General features: G+C 42.0%; 2 protein-coding genes across 5 annotated transcripts in view; both read left to right on the top strand.

Annotated features, from left to right (window-relative positions):
• Positions 1 to 2,280, top strand: part of crocc2 (ciliary rootlet coiled-coil, rootletin family member 2) — a 49,097-nt gene extending 46,817 nt beyond the window's left edge. Inside the window, exons 35-36 of one of the 3 annotated variants that reach the window (XM_049586984.1) lie at positions 1,231 to 1,410; positions 1,516 to 2,279. In XM_049586984.1, the coding sequence (XP_049442941.1) occupies positions 1,231 to 1,410; positions 1,516 to 1,727 (392 nt within the window). In that variant the 3' untranslated portion in view covers positions 1,728 to 2,279. Of the gene's footprint in view, positions 1 to 1,230; positions 1,411 to 1,515 lie in introns of all 3 variants that reach the window. The other 2 variants (XM_049586985.1, XM_049586983.1) reach the window with 2 other exon arrangements.
• A 595-nt stretch (positions 2,281 to 2,875) lies between these two features.
• Positions 2,876 to 13,252, top strand: part of sned1 (sushi, nidogen and EGF-like domains 1) — a 41,378-nt gene continuing 31,001 nt past the window's right edge. Inside the window, exons 1-2 of one of the 2 annotated variants that reach the window (XM_049587009.1) lie at positions 2,876 to 3,655; positions 12,224 to 12,511. In XM_049587009.1, the coding sequence (XP_049442966.1) occupies positions 3,437 to 3,655; positions 12,224 to 12,511 (507 nt within the window). In that variant the 5' untranslated portion in view covers positions 2,876 to 3,436. The remainder of the gene's footprint in view (positions 3,656 to 12,223; positions 12,512 to 13,252) is intronic. The other variant, XM_049587008.1, reaches the window with a different exon arrangement.

The raw sequence follows: 13,252 nt of genomic DNA on the forward strand, positions 1-13,252 counted from the left end.
GTAATTTTGAGTCTTTATATGGTTCTTTTGTGTTTCTTTGTTGTCGTTTTGAATCTCTTTGTAGTTGTTTTGAGTCTTTTTGTGTTTGTTTTGCATGTTTTGATGTTATTTGTGTCAACTTGTAGTTGTTCGGTCTTTTTATTGTGTTTCTTTGTAGGCTTTTGTCTTATTGTCATCTTTTTGAATCTCTGTAGTTGTATTGAGTTTCTTTGTGGTCATTGTGTGTCTCTATATAGTTTTCTTGAGTCTTTTCATGGTTAGTTTGTGTTTCTTTGTAGTTATTTTGTCTCGTGGGTTTTTTTTAATCTCTTTGTGGTTTTGCATCTGTTTGTGGTCATTCTGTGTCTGTATGTAGTTGTTTTGAATCTTTTTATGGTTGTTTTGTGGTCTTAATATCATCTTTTTGAATGTCTGTAGTTGTATTGAGTTTCTTTGTGGTTGTTTTGCATCTTTTGTGGTTATTTTATGTCTCTTTGTAGTCTTTTTGTCTCTTTCTAGTATTTTTCAATCTTTTTGAAGTTGTTTTAAGTCTGTTTGTGGTTGATTTTAGTCTCTTTATGGTTGTTTTGCATCTTTTTATGCTAATTTTGTGTCTTTTTGTAGTTTTTTGCATCTATTTTATGGTGGATTTGTATGTTGTGTCATTTGTAGTTGTTTTGCATCTCTTTGTAACTGTTTATGTGTCTGTGGCTTTTTTGCCTCTCTTTGCGGTCATTTTGTGTCACTATATAGTTGTCTTGAGTCTTTTTATGGTTATTTTGTGTTTCTTTGTAATCTGTTTGTCCCTTTATTGTCTTTTTGAATCTCTTTGTAGTTGTTTTGAGTCCTTTGTGGTTGTTTTCATCTCTTTATAGCTGTTTGTTATTCTCTTTGTGGTCATTTTGTGTCTGTTAATGGCAGCTTGATTGACTTACCAACAAGAAATCTCAATAAAATCACTTCAAACAGAGGCTGCGGTTCAGGTCCCCCCTGTCCCCTTGGGCCCTTGGGCCTGCGCTCCATAGGCCTATTAAATAATCCATCCCTGCTATTACCAACATGTGTTTTCTAGTTGGCAACCTTGCCCAGGTAAGAGCCCTCATGAGGCAGAGTTCAGGATGACCTCAGTAACCCCAGGTGTCAGAGAGCTGTCTGTGTCCCCATTCTGCTGAACCTCTGATTACACTCACTGACCTTTATCTCTCTTTCACTCTATTTTAAATTCTGTAAACTCATGTGAACTGTCCTCAGGCCCAAATCTCCCAGTTGGAGCACTCTCATGCACAGCGCCTCCTGGAGGTGACAGCCCGCCATCACCAGGAGTTGGATTTGGAGACGGATCGTCTGAGAGACAGCCAGCTCCAAGCAGAGCGGGCCCTGGAGAGCAGGGAGAAGGCTCATCGCCAGAGGGTCAGATGCCTGGAGGAACAGGTATTTTAATTCTCGGTGTGGATGATTTGTTGGAAAAGGTCTTCATTTTGGGTTTTTTGTGTTACCTACCTACCTTCAATTTTTCTGTTCGTTTTTCTTTATTAGGTGTTGACTCTGAAAGAGCAGCTGGACCAGGAGACAAGAAGACGACAGGTCTATTTCAATCAGATGCTACAGCCTGGTGTGTAAGCAGAGACCCTGCAGCGAAGTATGTAGCACCTCTGGCTTCCTCATTCACTGTTCGTCTGGCAGCTCCCCAACAACATTATGTTACAAGCTACGTCCACATTTGGAAGCGCACACAAACACACTCCTAAGGCGTTTGCTCCCACCCATGCACATGTGCACACCGGATTACATTAATCTGCAGGAAAACTCAACAACAACAAACAATGAGTGTTTTGTTTATAAGTGGACTGGACGTGCCAAATTGTTTTAAGGATTTCCTCTGGCTCACTACAGTTGGCGTTTCTAAGTCTGTTTATGCTGTGTCAAATTTTTTTTGGAAACAATGTGATGCAAGGTTTCCTCAGTTGGTGCTTCATTCTGCTCTTGTGATTGTTGCTACACTCATTTGTCATATTGATTATGTACCAATTTTATATGTCATAATCACTGTTTGTGTTGTGAGAATATATATTCAAATATTTACAGTAATTGTTAGCAGATTTCCCTGGTGCTGTGATTTAGTAGTGTTTCAGGCAGTCATGAAGATACTGTCAGTACTTTGTTTTATTATGTGTTGTATTAGACTGAATCAGTGATAACGAGTGCAAAAGTTGTGATTACTTTTAATAAACTTGGTGTATCAGTGCACAATTATGCAGTTTTGTTTTGCGAGAGATGTTGAGGTTTGAGACTCGATGGTGTTTATTCTACCGGCCACACAACTTTGTTATGGGAAAAGTTTTCTGTGAAAGACAGTGCTGCCCTTTCATGGCATGTGAGTTCTGGCGTTTGGCTCGCACCATTAAAAGCCTTTGTGGATTTAGTGTTGTGGGTGAGAGAATGACCTTCGCTCTCTGTTGCCAGTGCTGTCTTAAGTGTTTTCTTTCAAAGATCTTTGCAGACTCCAAGGTCTGCTGCGGGGATCATCATTCCTTGAAAGTTTCACTTGCAATCCATCTGTAATCCCTCACAACCCTAAAAAACTTTTAGATAATATGTGGTCCTCCCTTTGATACTTAGAAACCACACATACACATGCATCTCTTGTGTGTGTGTGTGTGTGTGTGTGTGTGTGTGTGTGTGTGTGTGTGTATCTGAAAAGCAAACTCTTCTTTCATTTCAGTCCTCACTCTTACCATGCTGACTGTACAGTGTTGCATTTTCACAACAGTGCACATGCATGTCTTCTCACTGTGCAACCTTGCATGCCGTGGTAACTGTACATAGTAGAAGTTCCACTGAAAGGGGAAAATCTTGTCAGAGTTTCTTTAAAGCAGCCCTTTGATTATCATAGATCCGCCCAGTGGTTATCCAGTTACCGGCCTCTTTGCAGCTATTGGCTGCAAGGAGCTAATTATGCAAGGTAGTGAATCCCTGTGGGGGAGGTGGGGCCAAAACTGAAAGAACTCCTTTGGCAGGCAGAATAGAGCTTTTATTGAGGATATTTCTAAGCTGACCATCAGGGACCAAATCGCTGGATTGTTAAAAAAAAAAAAAAAAAAAAAAAAAAAACACATCTCAGCTGAATCACGCTGCTCCCCCTCTTTCATTCCTCCCCTCGTTTCATTTCAGTGAGACAGAGTGTAGCTCATGCAGTACCCAGCAGCAAGCAGAATGCAAGGAATCTACAGTATTCCCCTGTCTCACACAAGAAGCCCAGTTCACTACTGAAGGACAAGAGAGGGGAGAAAGAGGCAGAGCCAGAGAGCAGTCAGGGGAGGATTCAGACTGCTGTGGTTGAGAGGAGGAACGTACGGTCTTGTCCTGTTCTGCTCTGCTCTTGTTGCCTCAGGTGTGTGCGCTCCTCCCTCCCCTCTGCGGTGCCTGCTGTCAGCTCCATCCCTGGGTGGCTGAGGCCATGGTGTTGGTGCTGCGAGCCCTGCTGCCCTGCTTCTGCACCCTGCTCTCCCTGGACCTGCTGCCTGGGGTGGAACTCGCCGTGCCCCTGGAGGACTTCTACCCCTTTGGCCAGGAGGAGGGGGACTCCCAGACCAACGCTCAGGACGACGGAGGCTCCAGGCTCGTGGAGATCTCTGTTGCTTTCCCCTTCTTTGGAGACAGGCACACAGGACTCTATGTGAGTACAGAGCAGTGGCTTTTTATGTGTGTTTATGTCTTCATGTGTCAGCGTGTGTGTGTGTGTGCATGCACTTTGCAGTTGGCAATTGAAACTGACATGGTGTGGATTCTATAAGAGCCTTAGGGAGATGAGATTTGGCACGCAGCCAAAAGCTACATTGCATCGTCTCTTGAGAGTTTGTATATGTTTGTGTGCGCTCACAGGCTCTGGTGTGTAACCTCGTGTAGAATATCGTGTTTTCTCCCCCATGGGTGGAATCATAATCCTCCATGACATTCTCTTCACTTTACATCTGCCCCTCTCGCACTCTGAGGGCTCTCGAGTGCACCGAGGGAGCGTGTGAGAGACACTATTAGCAGAACAGCGGTTCTAATAAGTCCACAATGAGCTGTTAAAGGAAATGACAGTTTGTGTTCTTGGTGTTGCCGCGGAGCATCTGTGAGCAGTTCGTTCTCAGAGAGCGGGGGGAAAATATGCACGCTGGAGAGAGAGAGAGAGAAACAGTGCTCATGGGAGGAAGCTGAATGGTTTGACAAGGATTTTCGCGCACCACAGTGAAACACACTTTGATCTGCCTTTGTCATGTATTGGGTTCAGTTCCAGCACATGGGAAGGCAGAACTCCCTTAAATCAACACCACCTGTTGTGGTTATGCATCTCGAATCCCCTCCTTCTCGCTCTGAGCCCCGCCCGCCTCCTCCCCGTTCAAACCATGGGCAGGGGAGCCCGAGGAACCATGGCAACAATGGGCAAGGTCAAAGGTCATCTTTCTAATCTGAGCATCTGCGCCAAGGGGGTGAGGTCAGCCTCCCAATGAAGACATTTTTAAAACTCTTTTGCATCTACACACACAGTGCACTGACAGTGGCACAGTATTTCGAGTGCAGTGTTTGTGTCTTTCTGCAGAGTTATAAACTCACTGTGTGTGTGTGTGCAGCCTCTGTTTATCACAATTGTGTTTCCTCCCAGTTTTGCAATGAATTCCAGTGCATCACTTCTTCTTAATAACACTGATACACAATAGTAGAATTAGACAAGATAAGACAAGTTGCTTGTTGCTTGGCTTGTTGGTCCTAGATTGAATTATCATCTGATAAAGATAAAAATCTGAGAACTAGATGTTAGTTGCGATGTGATATCCTGCATCTCATTGGACTGTAACTCTGTAGTCACGCAAGGCATAACAGATTGTGACAGGCACTTGAAATTACAGTCACGCTCATTTTAAAATGCCTCACCTGAATCCATTAAACATCTGCTGTAAAGCGCACGGGCCACATGGTGATCTCTGCCACCAGAGAGCTGCTTTGAACAGTTAATATTTCAGTGAGGGGATAAATGTGTGTGAATAGTTTCTCCCAGAGGTTCGTTCCAAGCCTCTGGGCTGCCGCCACATGGAAGCTGTAGAGCCAAACTGATTTTAGATGGTTTGTGGGTGCTGTCTTACATTATTATCATAACTGATTCTGTTTAGCAGCACACATACCTTGAAGTCCACACAGCAGATCCTTTTAAACCCTTAACTATTAGCTTTTGTCCCCTCCTAAAGACATGTTATTTTTAGCTCAGTTGTCAGAAGAAAACTTTGGATTGTATATTTCTGTATTCACATGTTTCATAGTATCATATCATCATTTCTGAAGTGATGTAGTACATTAACTGACTTTGTCATGTGGAGGTGGAGTAGATGGTGAATGGCATGACACCTTGGCAAGACAAACAACAAAAGTGGTTAGTGATTAGGGAATCATTGCGGTTTTTCCAGCAGCTATTAAAGTACCAGACGTGGGTGTTTTGAAGCAACCTGTCACTGTTTTTCCAGTGGCTCATTAGGCATGAAAAGAACTTGTTTTTCACTGAGACATCTCTGCTTTTCCTGCAGGGGTTGTGCCATGAAAAGCAGCTTTTGTTTGCTAAGACATCGATGCATTTTCTGCCACTATAGACACATGAAAGCGGCTGTTTTTTTGCACAGTCATCACTGCTTTTCCTGCAGGGGTTGTGCCATGAAAAGCGGCTGTTTTTTGCAGAGATATCACTGTGTTTTCTGCCGCTATAGACACATGAAATGCAGTTGTTTTTTCGCAGACATCACTGCTTTTCCTGCAGGGGTTGTGCCACCAAAAGAGGTTGTTATTTGCAGACACATTGCTGCTTTTCCTGCTGGGATAGTGGCATGAAATCAGTTGTTTTTTACTGAGACATTGCTGCTTTTCCTGCCTGGATCATGCCAACAAAAGAGGTTGTTGTTTGCAGACACATTGCTGCTTTTTCTGTGGGGATAGTGCTCCCAAAAGTGGTTGTTTTTTACTGCAACACCACTGTGTTTCCTGCCAGGAGAGTGCCCCATGCAAGAGTGGTTGTTTTTTACTTAAATACTGCCGTTCTTCCGGCCAGGATTGTGCCCCCCAAACTGGGTATTTTGAGCCAAAACATGATCCATTCCTAACCATAACCAAGTGGTTTTTGTGCCTTAACCTAACCACATGTTAACCACAGCATTTCAACCCACTACATTATAACGAACAAATATACAGTGCCAACATTTTCTCTGGTGGTTGGGTTGTTTTAGAAGTTGTGATCCAGAAATACAGCAGTGGATTTATAGACTGCCACAGCCATGTGACTCTTGGTTACAGAAGTCTCTAATGTCGCAGCAACAGACCCAACAAATCCCTGTGCAAACAAGGGTCCCCCCCGACTTGGTCCTGCTCCAGTCCCACTTCCGCCTCCTGGTAACCAGGCTGTCCCTCTGTTATGGTTTGTGTCTGGGAGTTTTCACATGTTGCTGGGATCCCTCCCCCTCCAGCTCCCCTCCCCTCCCCTCCTCCCACGCCTCAGATAACATGGCAGGGGTCTTCCCCCTGGAACTGTCCAGCTGCTTTATCTGAGAAATGACCAATCACTTTAACAGAACACAGATGTATCTGCAAAGCGTCTTAGGGGCTTCCAAACAATGCAGTTCACGGATTAACTACTCTTACGGATGGCCAGTGTGAAGAACATGAAGGAGGATGTCCAAGGTCAGGGAGGAAAGAACGCAAGTTTAAAAGCAGATGTGAGAATAGATGGTTGTGATCAAAGGTATTCATTGCAGATACACAGTGGAAAAACTCAAGCTTTTCTCCGGCTTGTTGTGCTTGTTAGTAGGCTGAAACATGTCATTTAAAGTATTAAAATGTCCAAGATAATGTGGCATCTGTCTGTAATTAGGAATCAAATACATTTAAACATAATTAAAATACATTGTTAAAAGGATCCTGCCAAGAACGTGATAAAGTGTAACTATACTCTTCACAGATTGCACATCTGCTAGTGCTCATCTGCTCTTCAAAAGAGCTTTGACACTTGAGCATTTTCATTCACTCACTTTCACTCACCACTTTGTATGGCCCAAAGATGTGCGCATCAAGTTTTAGTCTTTGCACTCTGCATGGGTGCTTTTATATGCATGTGTGAGATGAGAGATGTGGCTGAGATCATCCACCATGGACAAGATATATATGCACATACTTTTAAAAGCCTTAAAGTCCTAAAGTAAGTGATGCACTTTGAATGAACAGTTAAGCATTTTGGGAAATGGGCACTCTTTTGCTTTCTTGTAGAGAGTCGAATGAGGAGATTGATACCACTCTCATGTCTGTTAATGATGAAGCTACAGCCAGGAGATGGTTAGCTCAGCAGAGCATAAACACTGGAAGCTTGTTTGTGTAAAAACAACAACTTGTGGTTTTACAGGAGGGTTGTGTAACAGACTATTTGCAGTGACTTCCTGGAGTCTCCGCTGGTTGCCTTTAAAGCTCACAGTGATGACAAGACTCCAGGAAGTCAACGCACCCAGCCAAGAAGTAGAGAAGCAAAGTCCCTCCTCTTTAGGTCTTTCGCATGGGACCTTATTTTGGAAAAGATTCTGTACAGTAGTCAACAGTAAGAGTCAAATAATTTTTTGATCCTGTTTGAATTGTGTTATGAATTACACATGTGATGTTTGTCAGTTTAAAAGATAACTAAGTCAGGAATGTCAGAGTTTGTTGTAGGTTTGTCGTAGTACCATTTAGTTTTGTGTGAAACCGCACAGTGAACTACACCTCACATCACGCACAATATACGTCCCCAAAACCAACCTGGCCGTTACCTTGGCGCAAATGTAACAATAGGCTCATTTGAGATGAGCCAGACCTGCACAGACTCAATCACCGCCAATCACACTGCACGCAGGTTAGCTTTGTGTCCGACTTGAACTTTAAAGGCTGCTAAAAACTGTGTGACTGATCTGCAGCTTTTTGTCAACACCACCTGCTGCTGCCACCTGATCTTGTCAAGGCGCAGTTCATCCTGAACGAGCCTACTATCTTACCTGATGTATTTTATCCAGCAACTCCTGGTCTTTTTTATCAGCAGGGGAGCAAAAAGACGAGCAAGACCCGTTACTCATGTAAGTACATTTTGGTACTAAACACACAGGCATCGCAACAAACAACAAATCACGACAATATAGACTTTCTTGACTTGCAAAATTATCTTTTGAATTTACAAACATCATATATGTAATTCATGGCACAATTCAAACGGGATAAAAAAAAATTGTCTTTCGCCATTGACTACCGTACATATTTTTCCCAAAGTCACATGGTGGTCCACTGGAAGGTAAGAGACTTCACCTCTCTGTAGTCTGGTGTATCTTCTGATCTAACTCTCGGCAAAGAAGCAAATACGTGTATTTCCCCAAATAATAAACTTTTAAATTACGACCTCAAGCCTAAAACTTTACTAGATGTATTCAAATAGAGTCATTAGAAGTCATGTTTCTTTTTTAAACCTTTTTAACTGGTCACAGTTTTAGTCTCAGTTGTCTTAAAATCCAATTTTTACAACTTTAAATTACTTGATGGAAGTATTTTTTGCTCTTTAATCTGTCTGCTTTGCAAATTAAATTCTTTATGGACACCTTTCCTACATTACACAGAACATTTTAACACCTTTTTACACCAAACCTCCACATTGCTTGCACCATGGAAGTTGTATTAGAATCCACTCACACTGTTCCAGACAGGATTTATTGCCTCACTCTAAACTCTTTGGAGATAAAGGTGAGCCGGGGCGAAGGAGATATGCCAACTGCTCACACTGTAGTCACTTCCTTCTTCTTCCTCGTCAAATAATTGTACAAGCTTGTAACTGTGAAACCTCCGTTTTTGACAAGGAAAACTAATGTTTTCCTGCGCTGATCCACGGGCACCTTATTCGTTTAGGGGTTTGCTTTGGCTTGACTTAAGCCAGATGAAAGTTTATTTTAGTCCATAAATTGCTTGGCTCTAAAGAAAACCACCCAAGCAAAATCCTGGATGTATCCGGCAAAAGAATTCCCAAAAAAATAACAAGGGAGTTGTAGAGTGGAGTGGCACCATTGAGAGTGAGAGGAAGAAATATGGGGATATACTTCTTACAAGGTTGGCTGATCGCACCTCTTCTCCCCTGTGATTCTGACCTTGGTCATGTTACAGCATAGCACAAGGCAGCTCTGAACCCATTCACTCTCTCACATAAGTGTGATGCATATCCACCCTTCACTGGATGTTTGGTCGAAATCCATGGGAAGAAGAAAATATGATGCAAAGACAAAGGTCCGGAGTTCAGTTTGAATTCCTCTAAGGTCATTACCACGTCAAAGAAGTCCCCTAAAATATTAAAAAGTAAGAAATACACACTTTTAAACAGTTCCAGATGCTACTAGAGATCAGATTAGGCGATTAAACATATTCCAGTATCGAGTATAAACTCTTATTTAGTGTTCAGCATGATTTTCTACACTAATTTTGCTGTAAGATGGGTGACTTCCAGACCACTGCTACCACAGGTCTCTCATTAGTGGGTATGTGGGTGTGGGAGGTTTGTAGTTCATGTACATCCTCTCATTCATCCAGCCCTGTGCCCTCTCTCTTGTTTTTCTGCCGGTATCAGATGGCGCTCTGGCTGACCCCCGGGCCCTGCCCCTGCAGTCGCTCCTCTTTTTCCCCACATCAGCCACGTTCTCACCACATCACGCTGATGCAGAGGGGAAGACTGTGGTCGGGCAATTAACTTAGCCCCTGCGCCGTGCCAAACAAAACTTCCTCTGCTGTTTTTACAGCAAAGTCCTTCAAATTATGGTTTTCATACATGCAGGGAGTGAAGCCGAGCCATCTGACGTTGCTTTGTCACTGTCACATGCCACTCGGCTTCGACACAGAGAGGCAAAGTTCACGCCAGCGATTAGGAGAAACAGGATAGGTGCCACGGTGGGAAGAATCTCCCCTTGTTGACAATATGCAGAAATGATGTATGAATGAATGAAGGCCTTTCATGGGGACTTTCGCCCTTCGGCCTGCAGAACTTTCTCCGCTCAGGTTTAGAAGCTTGTTTCTCTGGATGTTTAAAATTAAGTGCAGTGGCTCTTCGGACTCTCTTATGTGCTGCTTCATAATCTATCATCACATATGACTGTTTACCGCATTGCTTCATGCTGTTTTAGAATCTATCACAGAAATCTCTTGAATTTTCTTCTCTTCTTGAGGCTTTTCACTTTCTGCCCCAAGGGCTTAGGTTTTGTTTCAGCACTGGGTGGAACACATATGAAACAGGGGATTTAGGGTCCTCCACCAAAAAACTTAAACATCAAACCTTTAGTTAACTTTATTATGATGACTTTTTTATGCACCAGTTTGTACCTTTTCTCCAACAATTTAGGGTGTACATGTCTTTAATTTTGTCAAAAGAAAAGTGGGCAGTGAGAAATTTCCCTTGCGTCCCTTTCCTGAAATGTACACCTGTGTTCTCCTCTAAATTAACTTTATCCCACCTAAACCATCCCTTATTTACAATTCACCTTAGTTCAATTCAATAGAACTTTATTTATCCTGAAGGAAATCCTTTAAATTACAGTAACAGTACAGTAACTACAATTTAACATTCACAACCAGTAACAACTAGAACAACCAGTGGGTTCTCCATGTCAGGGTCACTGGGCCCAGTTTTAAGAACAATGGGGAAATAAATATCTGGCCAAATACAAGATAAGAAGTGTGTTCAAGGAGCAAATGGACTTGAACTGAACTTTCTTATATTATTAATCTTTTTCCTTTCCTACAACTCACTTTTCCTATCGAGCGCCACGGCAGCGAACCCTCTTACAAAACACAAACATTTGTCACATTTGCTGTCTTGGTTTTGTGGCTTTCATCTTTTAAGCCTTACTGTTGCTCTGTTCAATTTTGTAATTAATTTTTCCAATTGCAGCTTTGACATATAAATGAACATCCATTACAGTTAAGACCTTGCCAAGTGAGTTCACGCTGCCGATTGAGCCCATCGCCACCAGGGAAAACATTCTGTATATAGGAGTTTTGGTGTCTGTGGTGACATCCGAAGTGATACCTTTAATGTCAACCAGCCAGAGCTAAAGGGACAGAGATCCGAGAGAGACCATAGTAACAGAGCAGCAGCGAGGAGTATGGTGACGCTATGATGAAAAACCTAAGAAGCATCAAAGAAAAGTTTCTGGAGTGGGTGCTCCAGATAAAAAAGGAAGTTCTGCATTTAGAGAAAAGACTGAAGTCAAACAAAAGACTTGAAGAGAGTGGTCCTGGGAACGTGGGTGATGCAGCAAGTTCACCTGCAGGGATACGTGATAAGCGCCCATCAACAGTGTTCATGTAGTTCCTTTCACTGCCAGAGGGGGGAGACAAAGGTTCTGCACTGCAGCTTTAAAGCTGCACTAAAATATGTTTTTTGGATCAATTGACTATGTGTGTTTAAGCACTTATTTGTGGTGACAAACCCACACAGCGAGTTTTTTGTGTCTTTAAGCTCATTCTTTTGGTTTTACAGCCCATAATATCACTGTTTTTGTTCAGTTTCACCACCTTTCCAGCTGCAGCTGGCAGCTGTTTTTAGCAAAAAAGATCGGATTTGTCCAACAAGTAGTCCAAATCCAGATATTTAATTTTCAACAATAAAAAACAGCCTTTGAGAGTGAAAGTAATTGTTTGTTTATTATCTGTTGATTGATTAATCAGTTAATCACCTAACTGTTTCAGCAACACACCAATTGACCTGTTAAAGAGAGTTAATATTCCACCATGCCTCAGTACCTGCAGTGCTGACTGTGCATTTCTCACAGAGGAGACATGTCAGCGAGGGGACGACGGGTTCATTTATTTGGTTACTTTGCTGTTGGCAGACGTCTGTGGATTTAAAGGCTGTGAACGTCTTTCCTGGTGTGATGACTTTGCAGGTGCGTGAGTAGCAGAGACCTGGTTTTCTCAGCTGCTGTCATTTCACGGAATAAAGGTAGCGTCTGTTTGCTCCATGGGAAGTGTAAACATCCGTTATGGGAGCGTCCGCTGCCCCATGCTGCTGTTTGCTCCATGAGGTCAGAACACCTCTGTTTGTCCACCCTCACCTCTTCTCAGCACTTCTGCTCTAACCCCGCCTAACCCTACAAATGAGTCACAGTGGCTTCATCTGACGCGTTTAGCCAAATATATGATTCATCTTAATCACATCCTCCGTCTCTCTCCCCTTCAGGTGAACAACAATGGCCTTGTATCTTTCCTGAGGGAGGTGTCTCAGTTCACACCTGTGGCTTTTCCGATCGCCGGGGACAGGAGGGTTGTGGCGCCATTCTGGGCGGATGTGGACAATCGTCGAGCAGGGAGAGTCTTCTACAGAGAGAGCCACGAGCCCTCCATCCTGAGGAGGGCCTCAGCTGAAGTCAAGACGTACTTCTCAGAGTTCCCCGACTTCAACGCAACATGGGTCCTCATCTCTACATGGCACCAAGTTACTTTCTTTGGAGGCAACTCTCGCACACCGGTATACACTTAACAGCTCTCACACTATAACATGTAACATAACATGTAGTCACAAAATATGGAGTAGCTAACGTAGTTTGAAATCTTACAAATCCCGATTTGATTAAAAGAAATATGTCTATGAATGGGAGTTTAGAAAGAAACCAACCATCCAACCAGAATCCTCCAAACTAGTGTGACACTTCTTTTTATTAGATTTATTGTCACAATAACCAGTAAGCTATCAGCTACAATAGGCTACTGCACAGTACACATATCCCGTCTGCGGAGGACAGAAGCTGCCAAAAACAGCCCCTTTATTTGCATAACAAAGAAGAAATGCATAAAGAAAATCATACAGAAGTTAATAATAGAAGTTAATTATAGTTAATAATAAAGTTAAGTTAATAATAAAATAAAATATATGATCAGACATTAAAAAAATAAGTAATAAATGCAAAAATAAATACATTTAAAAGTTAATACAAAGATAGATAATAATAAATAAATAAATAAAAATCATATAAGATAAATATATAGAATTAATATAAAAAATACATTTAAGGTAAATTTAAAATGAATAAAAAATAAATGCAAAAATTAAAAAAGTTAAAAATAAATACAAATAAATAAAAGGAAAAATGTGAATTGGAAAGTAATTAAATAGTGGAAATAATAAAAAAAAAGTAAATAAAGAAGTAAATCAAAACAGAATTATCAATTTATGTCACACTTTATCAATTAATTCATAACTGTATTTATT

This window comes from Epinephelus fuscoguttatus, linkage group LG10 (genome assembly GCF_011397635.1).
Source record: "Epinephelus fuscoguttatus linkage group LG10, E.fuscoguttatus.final_Chr_v1".
NCBI classification, from domain to species: domain Eukaryota; kingdom Metazoa; phylum Chordata; class Actinopteri; order Perciformes; family Serranidae; genus Epinephelus; species Epinephelus fuscoguttatus.